The 19,432-nt window shown below is 38.2% G+C and overlaps 1 protein-coding gene across 3 annotated transcripts in view; it reads left to right on the top strand.

The window, feature by feature from the left end:
• The window catches only part of Tpp2 (tripeptidyl peptidase 2), a 62,857-nt gene that overhangs the window by 32,316 nt on the left and 11,109 nt on the right, over positions 1-19,432 (top strand). For 2 of the 3 annotated variants that reach the window (XM_057758430.1, XM_057758433.1), the window contains exons 14-25: positions 830-987; positions 1,439-1,515; positions 3,742-3,848; positions 5,673-5,827; positions 7,351-7,467; positions 7,682-7,782; positions 8,718-8,814; positions 9,769-9,906; positions 11,197-11,441; positions 11,656-11,734; positions 13,675-13,713; positions 18,966-19,117. In XM_057758430.1, the coding sequence (XP_057614413.1) occupies positions 830-987; positions 1,439-1,515; positions 3,742-3,848; positions 5,673-5,827; positions 7,351-7,467; positions 7,682-7,782; positions 8,718-8,814; positions 9,769-9,906; positions 11,197-11,441; positions 11,656-11,734; positions 13,675-13,713; positions 18,966-19,117 (1,465 nt within the window). The remainder of the gene's footprint in view (positions 1-829; positions 988-1,438; positions 1,516-3,741; positions 3,849-5,672; positions 5,828-7,350; positions 7,468-7,681; positions 7,783-8,717; positions 8,815-9,768; positions 9,907-11,196; positions 11,442-11,655; positions 11,735-13,674; positions 13,714-18,965; positions 19,118-19,432) is intronic. The other variant, XM_057758431.1, reaches the window with a different exon arrangement.

Below are 19,432 nucleotides of genomic sequence, written 5' to 3' on the forward strand. Positions count from 1 at the left end.
CAGTGGTTCTCAGCCTCCCTGATGCTGTGACCCTTTAAGACAGTTCCTCATGGGCTGGAGAGATGGCTCAGTGGTTAAGAGCATTGCCTGCTCTTCCAAAGGTCCTTAGTTCATTCCCGGCAACCACATGGTGGCTCACAACCATCTGTAATGAGGTCTGGTGCCCTCTTCTGGCCTGCAGGCATACACACAGACAGAATATTGTATGCATAATAAATAAATATTTAAAAGAAAAAAAAACTCTTTAAAAAAAAAAGAACCACTACTCTAAGGAGAAGTTACAATTTAATTAGTGATTATTTTAAAGCTTAATAGATGAGAAATGTTAATTAGGGATCCCAGTACCTGGCAGTTCAGGCAGCATCTTGGCTATCAAGAAAACAGTACAGCCAGGCCTTTAGTGGCCCATAGTTTTATTAAACGTATAATAAAATTACAGATTCCTTTTGTGCCCTATCTCATTTCTTCAGTAGAAGGTTAGCGTTAGAAGTAGCAGCAGCTGGGGTAGCAGGGACACTGCAGCTCTACGGTGTATAGTTAAAGCTGCCGTCGCATGCATGGCAGCTTATTTTACTCAGACGCTCTTCTCTGCGTGCAGCAATATGAAACATCCACTAATCTCCTGTTTTAGGGTTAGCAGTGTTGGATGAACCGCGGCAGGACACTGAGTATAAGGAGACGCTGTGCTTTTATTTATTGTGATGTGGGCGCTGTGTCTAACGCAATGTCCAGCTGACCAAACTCAATTGCTGAACTTTCTTGATAGAACTTTTAAAATGGTTCCCAGACACAGGGGGAAATGTTAACTTTATTTTATTTTTTATTCCAGAAAACTCTGAGAAAATATCCCTCCAGCTTCATTTAGCTCTAACTTCAAATTCTTCTTGGGTCCAGTGCCCTAGCCATCTGGAGCTCATGAACCAGTGTCGGCACATAAACATACGTGTGGACCCCAGGGGGTTAAGAGAAGGCTTGCATTATACAGAGGTATATTGTCATCTTTTCTTTGTCCATTGAAGGAGTTAATGTTGCATCCTTTTGTGAAGAAGGCTGGGGAAGACATAGATAGCAAAGCCTTTTTGACCAACCTCTCTACTTTGTTAAACATAGCTAAACCTGTACTGTCATTAGCTTTAGTGTTTAGACAAAACATTTTTAAACATGGCATTTGTAAGTAAATCATAACATCTTTCTGCTTCCAAAGTATTTATAATAGTAGTTTTATTTTGTAGTAGATAGCAATTAAAATGCATTTTTTTTTTAAAAAAAAAAATTGATGCAGTATTGCCCATTAATTTTAGTCATGGTTTGCTTATGTGAGTATTTGGACTTTGTGTTATATTTTAAGATTAGATTATTCTATGCTTGCATTATACCTTTTACTTACTTTTTTGCAACTTTGTTCATGGATGCTGAAACTTTGCGTTCTTTCTTCAAGGTATGTGGCTATGACATAGCATCCCCTAATGCAGGTCCTCTATTCAGAGTTCCAATCACTGCAGTTATAGCAGCAAAGTAAGTAAGATGTTTAACTTACTATTACATTTACATTGTTCATGCCCATATGTGACACAGTGTAGACTTTTGAAGGATTATTAACCCAGAAGCTAATACTAGAAAGATTATAAGACAGAAGCAGGTAACTGGGTCGTGCTCCTTTCTAGATGGCATGTAGTTAGCTTTGCTGTTTGTATTAATTATGAGTAGTTGAGAGCCTTGGCATCTGCCCACACTTGACTGAAATGTTTTTATCCAGACGGTGTACCAGTGACTCCATATTGCCCAGCTGAGTCTGCCTTCATTTTGCCTGTTCTTTTATTAGTCAGTAGTGATTCTTCATTTTCTTCCACTCCATGTGGCTTTACTTTCCTGTGTCTGATTATGCTCTTCTGATTTTTCTAGTTGCTTTCTATATAATGAGTCTTTCTTTGTTCTACCAACAAGCTCTCAAATAATGACATGGAGACTTGTAATTAGTTATGAAAAAGCTTGGTCTTACCTTGGGCTTGTTCCTAACTCTTATAACTTAAATTAACCCATTTATATATTGACCTACTTTGTGTCACGTGGCATTACTTCTCTTCCGTCTTACACCTTCTGTTTCCTGTCCTCGTGTCTCCTGTGCATGCAGGTTCTCCTCTTTCCTTCTCTCCCTGGAAATCCTGCAGGTTCTCCTCTTTCCTTCTCTCCCTGGAAATCCTGCAGGTTCTCCTCTTTCCTTCTCTCCCTGGAAATCCTGCCTATACTCCCTGCGTAGCTATTGGCTGTTCAGCTTTTTATCACACCAGTCACAGCAAATACAACTTAATACAGTGTGCAAGTATCCCAAAACAACCTTTTGTTTCCACAATTATTCTTTTATCCTTCTTGGAATCAATGGAATTCAGCTTGATAATGTTCTTTCATGCTTCAAACACAGCAAGGGCACCCACTCCTTAAGGATCAGGTTTAGGTTCCTTTAAAAGCCCACAATATACATAACTTACAATTATAGTCCCAGACAGCTTCCTGTCACTGACTCTACCAAATTGCACATTTTTAGCTAGTTCCCTGACCTGGTTTCCTCAGTTTTTATGCATTTGTACTATTGGTTCCTTTGCCTCATTTTCCTGTCTGTTAAATAACCAGTCTTGTGTCTGGGCATCCTAGTGAAGGGAGCTCCTTCTCTGTGCTCATCAACACCTTTTACCAGCTCCTGGACAGTCTTTGGCTGATGTGTTCCAAGGTTTTAAAATTTAATTTACGTTGTTTGATTGTGAGTCCTCTGTGTTTTACACATTCTAAATTTAATACTGTTTGGGGGGTTGTTTGAGTTAATTATGGAATAGGCCTCAGCCAGTGAGGTCTATAGCATAAAATTGAAGAGATTAAATTTAAAACATGGGAAAATTGTATCTTAGTTAAATTCTCAATTATATATTTTGTATACGTCCAGTGGGACTTTAGAAAAGACTTTCAATAATAAGCAGTTGAGGAAGTTTCCCCAGGTTCACTTTTAGGCTCTAAACCCTTTTCTGTTTTCCCCAACAGTTCCTTTCTGAAGCTTGCTGTATTAAATGGTTTTCTCTCCCCATCAGTTTTTATATATCAGAGAGTCATGTTTTACTCATTGACATATTTCTAGCTACACATCACAGTGCCTCATACATAGTGGGTACTCATTTCTTCTTGGTAAAACTGAGGACCATGTGACTGCAGATGTATTTTATTTCTAGTATATATAGTCACACATTTGATGCTCAGGTTTCTTTGATGTCTTATGAAAGCAGTTTGTCTTTGGAGCATTCTGAAACATAAACAGGGGCTTGGCTTACTCTCTGTTTCACCTGTGCACCTGTGAGACTGTCGCTGGCACGAATATGATTTGATTTTAATATTAGAAATCACTAGTTGAGTATCAGGTGATGACAAAATCCTGTGAGTTTTGTAAACTTCCTTTAAAAAAAACAGGTGAGAGCCTAAGCATTTTACTGTTTCTGTTGCAAGGTATAAAAGTAGGTTAGCAGGCTCATCTGTGCTGCTGTCAGGTTAGATCTGCTGCTGTGTTGCATGATGAGGTAGTGTTGTGCTTGCTGTTTATCACCAACTTATTGCAAGCTCAATACAGGGTTTACTTCTGGCGAACTGTACTCTTGCATATGTTAGGAACATCTAGAGTGCCAGTGACTTTATTGTTTACATGTAGCTTTACTGTTAGAGTATCATGTTTAATATATATATATATATATTTTTAATTTTCAGAGTAAATGAGTCATCACATTATGATCTAGCCTTTACAGATGTACATTTTAAACCTGGTCAGATTCGAAGGCATTTTGTTGAGGTTCCTGAGGGTGCAACCTGGGCTGGTAAGTAAAATGTGACTGTGACCTTTTATTTTGTTAATGTATTTGAGAATTTGCACACTGGTAATAATGCACTGTTGCTGTGTTGATTTCCTTGTAAGGGTTCTCAGGAGTTTTTCCCAACTGTTATCTTTTTGTATTCTGTGTCTATGCTAGGCCCTTAGAGGAAGACTGTTTGCCTTGTCTCCTACAGAATACCTTGTCTAAACTCTGACTGACTTGCTGAGAAAGCAGTAGAGTGAAATACCTTTACTGATACTGTCTATAAGAATAGATGGTTATGGAGTGCTTCCTCTATGCTAGGTCAGCCTTTGTACTCTTAAGAGTTTGCTGCACTCAGTGACAGAAAGCTATGTGGGGCTATAATTGTGAGTTGTCACTGTGGGCTATTTTAAGACCAAGTTGTGGCATTGCTTAGTACTGCAGTATTTACATAAGGCCCCTTGGGGTTGTATAGCTCAAGGCTTTGATAAAATTCAGTAATAGTACTAAAGAATAAAAAAACCTTATCCACAGAAATTACTCTTGTTTTTTTGTCCAGCCTTTGCAGTTTACTGAGTCTGTTTTCTTTAATTAAAAAGAAGAAAAAACCTTGTTTAGTGATAAATCAGTAAATATAATCCCCTTAGGATTTATTTAGTTGGTGTTGAAAACATTCCAGGGTTGGGTGGAGGTTATTACTATAATACATTCTATATGAATCATATAGAATGAACATGTTTCCACATCATTTCACAGTGTTAGATTACAAATGTTCTGGTGGTTTCTATTTCAGATCGTTCAAAATATTGTCAGAATGCCATATATGTACTCAGAGCAATGGATTGATTTCCCCTCTGCCCCCTTGTCTGTAAGAAATAAAATGAACCGATCCTTGCTTCAGTACCCTGGATCAGAACAAGTGTTCTTTTTTTTTTTTTTTGGTTTTTCGAGACAGGGTTTCTCTGTGGTTTTGGAGCCTGTCCTGGAACTAGCTCTGTAGACCAGGCTGGTCTCGAACTCACAGAGATCCGCCTGCCTCTGCCTCCCGAGTGCTGGGATTAAAGGCGTGCGCCACCGTCGCCCGGCAGAACAAGTGTTCTTTAAATAATCTTCCTCCTGATTTTGGTTTACTTCTAGCCTTGCAGTACAGTAAAGCTAAGCGGGTGCGGTTCTTTCTGATGACAATACTTTGAAGAAATTTAGGAATACATACCAGAGGAAAAGAACAGGAAGAGAATTTAGACTTGATAAATAGGGATTGCTAAAATTATAATCTGTTTATTGGGAATTAGTTTGTTTTCTGACTAAAATAAGAGAAAAGAGAGATTTTAAAGGCTCTGGTTAGGATAATTGTGTGTAGATCCAGAAGTAACTTTGTTTTTTCCTGGTGTCTGAAGTTCAGATTGCTGTTCACTTAGTGATGGTTTATTTCTTAGAGATTGTCATGTATACACATACTCTTTTTGAAGAAGCTTGCGGCTTTCATTTGAAAATACCATTTTAGAGACTGGAGAGAAGTAAGGTTAAGAGCACTTGCTGCTCTTCCAGAGAGACCTGGGTCTGATTCCCAGAACCCACGTGGAGGCTCCCAACCATTTGTAGTTCCAGTTCCGGCGTAGCTGTGACTTCAGCCTCTGCAGGCCCCAGACATGCACATGATGTGCAGAATAATGTACATGCGTACAAAACCTACATATATCAAATAAAAATATGTTTATAAGTAATAAAGAAAATATCGTTCTATTTTTATTATTCCCTAAAAAGTAAAAGTTATTTAAAAAAAAACATTTTGTGATCATTTTCATTCGTAACCAGTTTAAAATTTATTTTATTTCTTCATTTTAGAAGTTACAGTGTGTTCATGTTCTTCTGAGGTATCAGCAAAGTTTGTTCTTCATGCAGTACAGCTTGTGAAGCAGAGAGCATATCGAAGTCATGAATTTTATAAGTTTTGTTCCCTTCCAGAAAAAGGAACACTGATTGAAGCCTTTCCTGTCCTGGTAAGTTTGACAGGTTCAGATTCAGAGTACTCCCTTTTCTTTTGACATGGGCTAAGACTTTGTAGTTTGTGCCTAGAGTATGTAAGAGATTCATATTTTGTTCATACCTCACAGATGAGGTAGGATGAAAGGTAGTTTAATGAAGAATACTGGAAACCAGGGCTGGAGAAATGGCTTGGGGGTCAAGAGTTCTTGCTGCTCTTGTAGAGCACTTTGCTTTGGTTCACGACACCCACATGGCAAGCAACTTACAGCCACGTGCCATGCCAGTTCCCTCTCTGACCACCTCACACTGGGCAAGCACCTCACGCAAGTGCAACACTCATATACATAAAATAAACAACCTTAAAGAAAAGAGTACTGAAAACCAAGGCAGTTATCATAGTGCTTAACAGTAAATCCTAGTATTTGGGAGGCAGAGGTAAGGAGATCACTGAATGTTTCAGACCAGCCTGATTTACATAGTGTGAATCTCTGCCAATAAATAAAATGTAAGCTGTGTTTCAAAAGTGAATTTTACTCCTCTACTCTCTCCTCTTAAAGTTCTATGATGGAACCCAGGTCTGTGCATCTCAGGCAAGTGCTCTATAACTGAACTGTACCCCAACCAATATTCCTGTCTCTTTGAACTCGGATACTTCAAAGAAAAGTTGTAGTCATGGGCTGCTTTATATCTGGACCTTCATTTTGCATTGTTAGCACATAGTGCGGCCTGCAGATTGTTTCCTTATGTGAACCTCTTCTACAGTGGTCTTACTAATGCCCTCCTGTTGTGTCTCTGTGGAGTGGTTTGATTTCCAGATAAAACTGTTGTCGGGTCTGTTCTCCCCCATGGTAGGAATGGCTGGACTTCCTTCACGGCGGGTAGCGATGTGCTGCTGTGCTGCTGTGCTTGCTCGTCTGGGTTTTCTCTTCCTGCTCTCTCCTGCCTGTTACTTTTCTGTGGGGCAGTGTTAGCATTTATTCATCTCCTAGTACAGCAGTGCTAGAATACACTTCAACTTTTTCATAAGAGAAGGCTGTGACTGTAACTTGCTACTTCAGTTGCCAGGTGGCTGTGAAACAGTCTCCATTCGTGCCTATTGAGTATGCTCATAAACAGTCTCCATTCATGCCTATTGAGTATGCTCATAAACAGTCTCCATTCATGCCTATTGAGTATGCTCATAAACAGTCTCCATTCATGCCTATTGAGTATGCTCATAAACAGTCTCCATTCATGCCTATTGAGTATGCTCATAAACTTCCCAATATTCTTTCTCGTCATTAATGTCGATGTCTTAAAATGGTCCTAGGTTTTTTATTTATTAATGATCTAAAAAGTGTTGGATTATTAATAACTATTTAAATGCCTTATCTATACTCACCCGTGCAATTATAATTTGTTGAATGCCTAGCATAAATGATAAAATCTTTAGTTTTCTTGCTGCAAATAAAAATTTTGTTTTGAAACAGGTAATATTTGGTGGAATGAAGAATTAGAAAACAGATTTATTCTTTAACATTCTTGTTTTTATTTGCAGGGTGGAAAAGCAATTGAATTTTGTATTGCTCGTTGGTGGGCAAGTCTTAGTGATGTCAATATTGATTATACCATATCATTCCATGGAATAGTGTGTACTGCGCCACAGTTAAACATTGTAAGTATTATAACATTCTCATCATTTTTAGTGTAATTTGTGTTATGAAAAATAATTTCTGTGGTAGATGTAAACCTTAATGGGGAACTAATCAAAAATCAAATCTATATATATTCGTCCATGAGTATTTAAATATTTGCACTACATAAACTTATTTTAGAGTCAAAGTATTGTCTTAACGGTTGAAAAATTAATTTTTAAATATCTTTTATAGCATGCATCTGAAGGAATCAATCGTTTCGATGTTCAATCCTCCTTAAAGTATGAAGATCTGGCTCCTTGCATTACTTTGAAGAGCTGGGTCCAAACACTGCGGTATCTATCACTGTTTTCAGAGTTACAAAAGCTGAATGTTAATAGGAACAGTGTGAGGTTTTGGGGGTGTTTTGTTTGTTTTCTTTCTAATTTTTTATCTATGTGCTGCTAGCAATAAAAAATGCAGTTTGATTTTGCTGCCCAGGAATCCTCTTGGGATGGCTTTCCAGCCTCACTGGTCCCTCCCATCAGCGCTGCTGTCACTGTCTGTTGGCCACCATTGCTGACATAAATGACCAGCTGAGACTGAGACAGGAGAGCAGCAAGTCCCAGGCTGACCTGGAGAAGTTAGGGAGACCCTGTCTCTTCTTAACTGTAGAGCTGCTGCTCTCCATGCATAACACCCTGTTTAATCTCAGCTATTAGAGCAAAGCAAGGTAACAGTGCCCAATTTTTATTTTGTGAATGCATGGTTCACTGCTGGTAAAAATTCAATATCAGAAAATCCCATTGACTGGTAGAAGAAATGTGTCCTGAGTGTCTATGCCATAACTCCTTGTGGAAGCAGGAACTTGCAGTCTTGGTGTTCTGCTGCTAATACCTCGGCAGTGTCATCTCCTCGGGACAAGGGCTAGCTATAGCCTTGGCATATGACGTGGCCCATGCCAGGCTTATGCAGCAGCACCAGCAGGAGAGGGTGGTGGGGAGTGTCTGATCGGAGCTGTTCTTTCCCTGTTGTTGGTAGTCATCCCCGAGTGCTGGGGTTTGGCTATGCTAAGAGCTCTTTGGTAACGTTTTCGAATGGTTTTGATGATAAATTTTTGTAATATTGCAGCGATTTAGTCAATATGGAGTACATATTAATAATTAAAATATGCGGTTTATTAAAAAAGGCAGTTTCAAGAGTAATCTTCTCAGCTGGCATAATTAACTGCTTCTCTGTATTGCTAAATGAAGTCTTGAATTAATTCAGTGATGCAGTTGCCTTATTACAGCCCAGTAATTGCAAAAACCAGACCTTTAGGATCAAGAGATGTTTTGCCAAATAATCGCCAACTTTATGAGATGGTTCTGACATATACCTTTCATCAGGTAAGTGTTTTCTAGTAAAATACACCTGTACAGGAAACTTTCATTTTATAGTTTATGAGATCACAGATGGAAAGACATCTCCTGTCTTTGAGTCTTAGGTTTTTTTGTTTTTGTTTTTTAATAATTTTTTTATCGGGTCGATATGACAAACAGCAGGAATAAAAATGCATAAAGGAAGGAGTTGTTGCTCTGCCACACTGTTTGAGAGGGTTTAGCCTGTGCTCCCTTGGCCTCTTTGTTTCTGGGCCTGTAGTCAGGTAACACACAGTGGCATCAGGAACAGTTAACGGAGGCTGCTCGACTCACAGAGGACAGGAAGCAGAGAGGAGGGGACCGGAAACTAAAAATCAGGGCATGCCTGTTGCCACCCAGCTTTGTCCAGCGAGGCCTTACCTCCTAGAATTTCAGCCATCTTCAGCACAGCATCCCCAGCTGGGTACCAAGCGTTGAGCATATATGGGAGATACTGTATATCCTGACTACAACAATGCTCCATGGATGACACCTGGCCTGAGGCCCTCTGTGAAGAATCAGTAGTGAACGTAATTGAGACCATTGTCAATGTTGGATCCAGGAGATTTCTACAGTGAATGAGATTTCAGTTCATTTTATATTTACTTTGTTTAAACATTATAAATTTAGTTTTCATGCTACAGATGGTAGGTTAGAGTTAGGGTTAGGGTTAAATTCGAATTTTATAAAGAGATTAGAGTATATATGTTGGAACTATATATATTTGTTAGGAATGAGTGTTTGTGTGTGTGGTGTGTATAGGAAGAGCACTAGGTTTGTATTTTTTAAAGTTTACAAAAGTTAATTTATTTTATGCCAAGATAGTAGCTATCCTGTACTTTTATAAGAATGTATTTTGAATACTTTTTTAATGAAACAGTATAATGGTATTATAAATTATATATAAACCATGACAAGTAATTGTTCTTTTTTTCTTAATAGCCTAAGAGTGGAGAAGTAACACCTAGTTGTCCACTTCTTTGTGAATTGTTATATGAGTCAGAATTTGACAGCCAACTCTGGATTATTTTTGACCAGAACAAAAGACAAATGGGCTCAGGCGATGCCTATCCACATCAGGTATAAGTTGTAAAAAGAATTAATAAATCCCAAATTTCTTGTTGGGTTAAAACACTTGAAAAGTTTTTAAAGATATAATTTGCACTCAATCTTTTTACACCTACAGAAATCTCTTTTGCTCTGGTAGTCATTAAGGGACCAACATGACAACTTTTCTGCCGTGCGCTAGAGGATGTTGCTTACAAACACTGCCCGCAGAGTGTTTTTAGTGGAGGAGGAGGGACTGCAGCCAGGACTTTGCACAAGCTCAGCATGCACTCCGTCATGAGATTAGACCTGTTGTGCTTCTCCCTCCTGCCCACGGCTTCTGCCTATTTAAAGAGAGATCGTGAATGAGGAGTGTGAGACTGTAAAGTGGTCCCAGGTCTGAGTGGAACTCTGGGGTTACTAAGGCATTGACCTGGTGGTTTCAGTGTATTCATGCCATCAGCTCTGAAACTGTACTGAGCATTGACCTGCGTGCCAAGCACTGTGCTTTCCACAGCCCCTGAATAGAAACAAAGAATCTCTTGGCATGTGACTACTTGGAAATTTCGTCTCTAACTCAAATTGTATTTGAAGAAATGAGATATTTTTCCTGAAATGCTAGTGATTTTTTTTTTTTCTGAATAGTGAAAATAATTAATGGAAGTTGTTGCATTTGGTCATTTAAGGAGTTATCCCAGTTTTCCCCGTCAAACACACAGCGGTCTCATCGCTATAGAATGGAATGTTGCAAGGCATACTTGAGTTATCTCTCCTGTCTTCTCAGAAGCCACTGCTTCTGCAGAGTAAAGCATCCCTATTCCATGAACATGTTAGCTTGGCCGAATGTAGCTTTCTATTCCTTAATTTCTATTGGCTTTCTCTTTCCCCTGCTTGTCATAAAGAGATGTAACACTTCATGGTTAAAATTCAAAGTTTGCATATACACAAATGTCTATTTTAGAAAATCTGCAGCAACTCAATTTCACTTTTGACAATTTGTGTTTCTGATGACCCATGAACAAAAATATTGCTTTTCTTAGTCATGTATAAATATTGGTTATGTGAGTGTGTGGCTATCCTGTGGTGGAAAGAATGAGAACACTGGGGTCAGACCTTGCCTGAACTCCTTCATTCTTTACTCTGTGTGACTCTGGGCAAGTCCATTGATATTCCTGATCCTGCGGGCTCGCTAGCACCTAGACATTTTTGTATAGATAATGTCTTGTACCGTGTGCACATTCTGTAAATGGAAATGTCTCTTTTATCCTTTTATTGCCATTTTATTAAACTAAACTTATTTTTTCCAAATATTTTCTTTTTCAGTATTCTTTGAAACTGGAGAAAGGAGATTATACAATTCGACTACAGATTCGCCATGAGCAAATCAGTGATTTGGATCGTCTTAAAGATCTTCCGTTTATTGTTTCTCATAGGTTGTCTAATACTTTGAGCTTAGATATTCATGAAAATCATAGCCTTGCACTTCTAGGAAAGAAGAAATCAAGCAGTTTGACGTTACCACCTAAATATAACCAGCCATTCTTTGTTACTTCCTTACCTGACGATAAGTAAGTGGTGACGTTGATGGGTGACTTTGTGGTTCATGTTAGTCTACATTTATAGTTTACTAGCGTTTTAGTCTGAAGGGATTTTTCAGTTTTATTTTTGAAAATTTGTACATGGGAAATATTTCAGTATGGAATTATTTTGATGGTTTTCCTCTAAGTATTTTTGTGAAACTTTTTCTTTTGTTGCTTTTTCCCTTTTTAATTTTCTCATTAGAATACCTAAGGGGGCAGGACCCGGATGCTACCTTGCAGGCTCCTTGACACTGTCAAAGACTGAGCTTGGGAAGAAAGCTGTAAGTACTAGTGTTCTAAGAAAGTACCTGTTAGCCTTGCCCGTCTCTTTGAAGACGGCCTTAAAAGGCACGCTTCAGATGGGTAAAGGAGACAGCGGGGGTGCGGGGTGATTGTTGCTTTTTCTTGTGCTATTAGTGAAGGTGAATTAATATTTGGTGTTTATTTAAATGTGTCATTGAAAAACAGTTTATATTCTTTCCCATAAGCCTATGCCTCATGTCCTAAACCTATTCTGACTCAGTACCTAATCTTCCTGAGATCCAGGTCATAATTGGCTGAAATAAATGTAAAATTACAGTATACCTTACAATTTTGATCAACGTATTGTAGAGATTGGAAGAGTCAGATTCTCTTCAGCTGTTTAAAAACCAATCTGAGGAATTTTTGCCAACGGATATTGGTTGTCATGTTTGTGCAGACTTGTTGAGATCTTGTATAATTATGTGGGCAGGTGTAATTTTTCCTTTGGTACTGTGTTTTATAGTTTTAAAAAGATGCTTTTTGTTTCTAATTTAGAGATAACTGCTATTTCAGCCTTATGGGCATTTGTTTCAGGTTTTCCCATCTGTTTTCATTACAGATTTGTCACACAGAATGATGTTTATGTGCATCTGTCACCTTTATGACCTATGGGTCATTTATTGTAAACCCAGTTAGAGTTGTCATTCTTACATCTTTGCATTTCTCATTAGCGTTAGTTCAAACCAAACTATGCAAGTCTGTTTAACCTAATACTAGGATCTGTACATAACTGTTGTCAGATGAGCTCATCTCATTTATCTTGAAATTTATTTGTATTGCTTGTCATCGTTCAATCAAGGCCATCTATTCACAGCTCTTGAAGCTTAATTTGGGGAGTTTGTGCTTAGAAAAGGTTGTGTACCTTAATATCGCTCAGGCTGCATTTCAGTGTACTCCTTACACATGCATAGCTCAGTGTCATTGGAAGTCAGCCAGCACTTGATCCTGAACTTTGTTCTTGAGCTGATTCAAGAAATCCTCATAGCCAGGTGTTGTGGTGCACACTTTTAATCCCATCACTCAGGAGGCAGAGACAGGTGAGCCTCTGAGCTCAAAGCCAGTGTGGTCTACAAAGTGAGTTCCAGGACAACCAGGAATACACAGATAAACTCTGTCTTGACAGAAAGAAAGAAATCCTCAGATCTTACTGTAGATTTACTATTTAGCTCCTTCTGTGGGACTGCAACTGGATTTTTCAACCAGATCATAATAGATGGCTCATCTTAGAAGTCTACTTCTCATGGAGAGTTATTGACAGAAGTATTCTTACAGCAATTCAGAAAATAGTACTTCCCAACTATACTCTTAGAGACAAATTTGAAGTTATAAGTACGTGGAATTGACTTTACCTAGCTAACTATAGTTAGGAAGGTTGTTTATAAGAAGACGGCAGTAATCTAAAGTTACTGAGTTAGTATAATTACTATTGAATTTTTCATTTAAACTTTCCTCAGCATTTTACACTTCTTACATTTTGGTAGTTGGAAAGAAAGTGTGATTTTACTTCACTTTGCCTTTCATTTAAACCCTAAGCGCTGCAGGTTTTTGTTTTGTTTTTTAGAGAATTCCATAGGCTTATGTGATGGTCATGACCTCCTGTATACAGTCAGATTCTGCAGACTGTCAGCTAATCTTAAATGTTTTTTAAAAAAATGTTCTAATGCTAATGCAGTTTGATCACAAAACTTTTTAAATAAAAAGCTGAAATGGCATATCTGAGTGCATTTTTATTTTTAGAAGTTGGTATGGCAGTATTGCTTTCCTTTAAGCACGCCATTTTGGTCACAGATCTGATCCTTCTGAGTACTGTGACAAGTACAGATGAAATGTTAAATTGGAAGAAAAATAGGCAGAGGTGGTATCTCCATCCTGTGTAGATTATGCATGTTTTCTTACAGAATGTCGTTCTAACTCCCAGGGGCAGTCTGCTGCAAAACGACAAGGAAAATTTAAAAAGGTACTGATTGTCAGTTCTTAAAAATGATATCTTAAAGCCTTATTTACATAGTAGTTAAACTTTTTTCCTCTCACTATTATAAATCTTTATTTTTAAAGAATCTTTTTCTTAGTTTCTTTTCTTTACAATCTGCAATACCCACGAGCAGTATTGGCATAGTGCTTTCCTATAAAAGGTTTTGTAAATCATAACCCCTATTTTTCCAGTGGTATAGACAGTTTTTATTGCCTCATATTTCTTGCTATAGATAGGATGTTAAGTTAAAAAGCTTGAAGTTTTGCATATCCAAAACCATAAAGAGATGAATGTGATAATATAGCAATAGAGAACAAAGTAATTAATGATTTTTTTAAATCTAGGGCTGGCTACATGGCTCAATAGGTAAAGGTACCCGCTGACAAATCTGACAACCTGAGCCTAATCTCTAGGACTCATGATGGAAAGTTGTCATCTAACCTTTGTGTATGTACCATGAGACTTGCCTGCACACACACACACACACACACACACACACACACACACACATACACACACATTTTAAAATGGAAGAAAAATGTAAAAAGCCTATTAAAATCTAAAAGCCATATTTAAAAATATGGTTTTGTTAATAAACTAGTCCCTGCTTTTACGTATGTCCTGGTTATGGAAGAACAGACACAAAAAGGATTTTTAAAAAAAAGTGAAAATAACAAATAAGAATGTCTAACTAAAAGTGAAGTCTGTAATAAAAATGCAGACATGTTTGATGCTGTGCATGGTTCTACTTGGTTTCCTATAGAATATGAGAGTCTGTAGTGACTGCTGGAGCCACATTTAATCAGTTGTGCTTCAAAGTTCTGAAATGTCCTCCAAAATGCCCCTGTTGTGTATTGATATGTTAAGCCCTGGTGCACCATGAAGAGTCTTCTAGTTAAGGACCTGAAGACCAATATTTCTCAAATGGATGTTTTGACATGTTTGGGCACCATCTAAACATATTTAATGGATCATAACCCATCATTTAGAAAAATCTTATGTATCAATGTGTGCTTCTTTGAGTTGCCATAAAGATAGCCTGAAAAGTTTCCTAGGAACTCATAAAATAGAAAGTATCAAAGAGAGGCTAAGCATTACTTTCCTTCCACACTTACAGTTTTTTTAAGTTGGTCTGCACAGTTTTGTTGGGCTAAGGTTGTGCACGTTGTGAGAGATAATACTGATGCACGAGACTTTTTACTGGAGGCTGACTAAAGCTTGGGTAACAAATGTGGGAACTACAGTTACTTCTTCCATTCCTTCCTAGCAGCACAAGTACTTGGCACATTACAGCTCTTGTATAAAAGACCTATAAAGTTACAAAGAGAAAAACTTACACTTATAATGTAATTAGATACTTTTAATAAATCACAAATGGCATCAATGCTATTAATCTTTAAAATAGTTTAACTTGCATAAAGCTTTTAAATTATTAACTAAATTAATACATTAAGCACTCAAGAAATTGAGCCTTTTGAACCAGATCTAAATGATGCTGTATTATGTTGTTCACTGAGCAGTTATTGATTTTATGGGTAACATTAAGTTTCTGAAAAATATTCTTCAGTTTGAACGTTATTGAAATACTTTAAGGATAGCTTAGAATTTTTCTCAGCTTCAATACTAAATTTTTCCTATTGGAACTCTTTATTACTTTTCTACTATGAATATTCTTCTTGACTATTCTCATTAAAACATGTTCACAATTATTCATGATTTAAGGTACAAAATCATTCCTATTAAATTAACTTTACATTAGTTTCTTAACAAGTGAGTTGGAGCTGGGTGGTGGTGGCTCACGCCTTTAATCCCAGCACTCAGGAGGCACAGGCAGTGGATCTCTGTGAGTTCGAGGCCAGCCTGGTCTAAAGAGTGAGATCTAGGACAGGTTCTAAAGCTACACAGAAGAGCACAGAGAAACCTTGTCTCAAAAAACAAAACAAAAAAAGTGAGTTGGGGAAAAAAATGCTGTTAAAAAAGAGTATATGATCATAGTGACACAAATTAAAACAACTCCATTTTCCTTTTGATTAGGGTTTTAAAGTACTGCATTTATAATTTTAATAGTAGAAAATTCTTGTCATGAAGTATTTTATAGGGTCTTACTAATATTTTAATTGTAGTGGTTACTGATTTTTTTCTAAGATCCTAAACTTTCTGCTCTTAACGTTTTTAGTGATAGTTTGTTTACTCTAAGAGCATTTGTTTTTAAAGTTGTTTTTATTGTATATTAACACATACTCACATTAAATTCTATTTTCTGTCTTCTGTACTAAAATAGTAATAGCAAATGCCTTACCTTTAAAATTCAGAGAAGAAATTGCCTTCTAAGACAGGTTTTTCTACCTAGAAGTATTTCCCTCTTTCTAGCCTGGGAGGCTAAACGATACACAGTGCAGTTAGAATGAATCGGACTGTCAGGCAAGTGGTGATCCACAGTCTGTGTAACATACAGAAGAACTTGATTCCAAAGCAGTGTAACCATATTTACAGAGATATTGGAGACTACTTTTATCTTTACTTCTTGGACAGTTTTGCTAAAACACACGACACTGGAGCTGTTTCAATGAGAATTTGTTGCTAGGGTTTTGGCTCAGCTTTTTCAAATACCCTTTTGCTTTATCCAGGGCAATGCCCACCCAGGAAAGTGACCTGCAAACAGTGGAGAAGAAAGCTGAGCATGGTGGAACCTGCCCATAATTCCAGCGTTGTCAGGGGTTGAGAGGAAGGACTCTGAGACAAAATCATGAATTGAAAGCCAGCCTGGCTCCCATTGCAAGACCAATCTCAAAAATACAAGCAGGGTTGGTGTTGAGGGAAAAGGAATGGATAAGTTGCAGCATCCTAAAAGAGCAAGCTCAGCAGTAGACTTTGCTCTGACTCCCTTAACTCAGAAAGTATAACAGGCTGCAGATGGATTTCTATGGCTTCCTCATTTCTGTTTTTCTGTGCTTTAAAAGAGGCATGAAGAAATAATGGTTAATGTTGTGTGTTGAAGCGATGGTAGAGCTAGACCAGTAACCCTCACACACTGTCGCGTCACCATGTACCTAGACCAGTAACCCTCACACACTGTCGCGTCACCATGTACCTAGACCAGTAACCCTCACACACTGTCGCGTCACCATGTACCTAGACCAGTAACCCTCACACACTGTCGCGTCACCATGTACCTAGACCAGTAACCCTCACACACTGTCGCGTCACCATGTACCTAGACCAGTAACCCTCACACACTGTCGCGTCACCATGTACCTAGACCAGTAACCCTCACACACTGTCGCGTCACCATGTACCTAGACCAGTAACCCTCACACACTGTCGCGTCACCATGTACCTAGACCAGTAATCTCCTCACACACTGTCGCGTCACCATGTACCCCCGAGTCCCGAGTGTCAGAATCTCCTTAACATGGAAATGTTTACACAGTGCACAGACCTAAAAGTCCTATTTGGGGGAGTAGGATTTTAAAATACTTTTTGACTCATGCTGTTTCTGAAATAATGTGGGAGGGCAGTAAATGTCCTTTTGGTAAGATAAATTTGTCTCAATATTAGAAACTTAAGATGAGTGGAGATACTAATTTAGCAGCAGTTCAATATAAACCTGAAAATAGAATTTGAGAAGTGGACTTAGTAAGTAATGACTTAATTCAGGACAGACAGTTTGTTGCCAGAAACTAAGTTTAGCTATTTGGTTACATTTCCCAAGCAATGTATTTTTATAGGATAGATTTATATGCCATAGATAAACTTAAGATATATTACTCTACTATTCTCGAAGCAGAACTTTCTCAAAGAACTCTAAGCTTATTTCCTTGTTCTCTGCCTCTTCTTTGATCTTTGTCCCAGGACACCACTGTTGCCAAGGTTATCAACAGGCTCCTTGCAGCCAACTTTTCTGGTCATTCTTTTCTTAATCTGGATTAGCAGTCTATCACATTTTTTTTTTTTAAATTCACTTATTTTGTGTGGGAAGTAGTGTGTGTGCGTGCATGCGCGTGTGAGTCTGTGTGCATGTCTGTGTGTGTGTGTGCGTGTGTGTCCGTGCATATACATCTAGCAGCAGTCAGCTCTCTCCTTGCACAGGGTGGGCGCAGGAACCGCGCTCAGGCCATCATGCTCAGTAACAAGCCCCTGCACGGTCTCAGTCCTCTGCCGTCCCCGATCTTTCATTCTTCGTGCTCTTCCTCAGGGTTTGCAAAATCCCAGGTTCCTTTGGTTTTGTCCCAGTCTTAGAGCATCTTTGAGCAGAGCAGGAGTAGAAAATCTGTTCTCTTCCAGTCTCTTGTCCCTGCTGACCAAACTCATGTCCTGACTTTATGCACTATTGGCAAACATTGTTGGCACTGCCTTCAAAGAATATCTCGAATCTGTCCATTTTCTCGTTTTCACAGCCTGTTAGTTCTAGACAGTGTAGGAATTCCTAGGCTTGTTTTCTGACTTATTTTTCTAGCTCTAGTTTTCCATTCTGTGGTCTGTTCCCAAGACTTATAACATCAAGTATTATAAAAATAAAAAATATAAGCCCAAATTTAATAGACTGAAGTCATTAAAAAGCAAAAGGTCTTAAGATAGTTGATAAACTTCTCTATATACCACTTCAGATGCTAATCCCTGGGGTGGAGAGTACTTCTTCCTCTCTTCAGTTAGGTAATTGAGATTCATTCATGTTTGTCATTTAGATTCACTGACTTTTCCATAATGTCTTTGTTTGCATGGTTTCCCTGTCTTACCCGATAGTCACTCTATCCTTTATTTAATTTTCATGTGTGTTGTGTGTCACTATCAGAAACTGCTTACTTGTGTGTTAATTGTCTGACTAACTCTTGGTATTTGTAAGTGCAGGAATGGTACTTCTCTACTCTGCCCTCTTACAAGGAGAAACAAATTGTTTAGTTTTAACTTTACTCCTCTGTTGAGATCTAACTGTGAAAGGACAGGACACACTGTCCTTATTGTATCAGGTTCAACTAAGAAGGCTAAAGACACTGATAGCGTTCTTACCTCTTTTACTTTAAAGGAATGGATAAAAACCTCAGTACTTTTGAAGTGTGTGGGGCAGGAGGGATCCAGTATGTGGATTGGTATTTTTGATGGTTTTGGACCCTTCGGATCTGGAATACGGTGTAACACAACTCAGGCACAACCCCTATCACAATGTTCTCAGCTCCTGACAGTGGTTTTAGTTTGTGAAATGAAGCGTATGAACCTGAGGCTTTCTCTCACCTTCCTAGGATGTGATCCCTGTGCACTACTATCTAATACCTCCACCAGCAAAGACGAAGAACGGCAGCAAAGATAAAGAAAAGGATTCAGAGAAGGAGAAAGATCTGAAAGAAGAGTTCACCGAAGCATTGCGAGATCTTAAAATTCAGTGGATGACAAAGTAGGTTGTTTCCAGTGGGTTCCAATCCTGAGTCTTTCTCAGCTAGTGTGTATAAGTATAGACTTTATTCAGAACTGTTGACTGGATGATAGGATTGCAGCATTGTAAACTTTTTTCTGCATTTATACTTTATAATTATATTTTTACAATGAAATATGTAATTTTTTGTTTTAATTTGCCCCAAAGAGAATTTTATTGAAGGGCATAAAGAAAGAAAAAGTAACTTTTTCTTCTCTCCAAAATTCACCATTCCCTTTATCTGCTCTCTCTGTTTGAGCATGTAGCAGTGTGAATGGTTATGTGAGTGTTGGGCAC

The sequence above is a fragment of the Chionomys nivalis genome, chromosome 26 (genome assembly GCF_950005125.1).
Source record: "Chionomys nivalis chromosome 26, mChiNiv1.1, whole genome shotgun sequence".
Taxonomy (NCBI): domain Eukaryota; kingdom Metazoa; phylum Chordata; class Mammalia; order Rodentia; family Cricetidae; genus Chionomys; species Chionomys nivalis.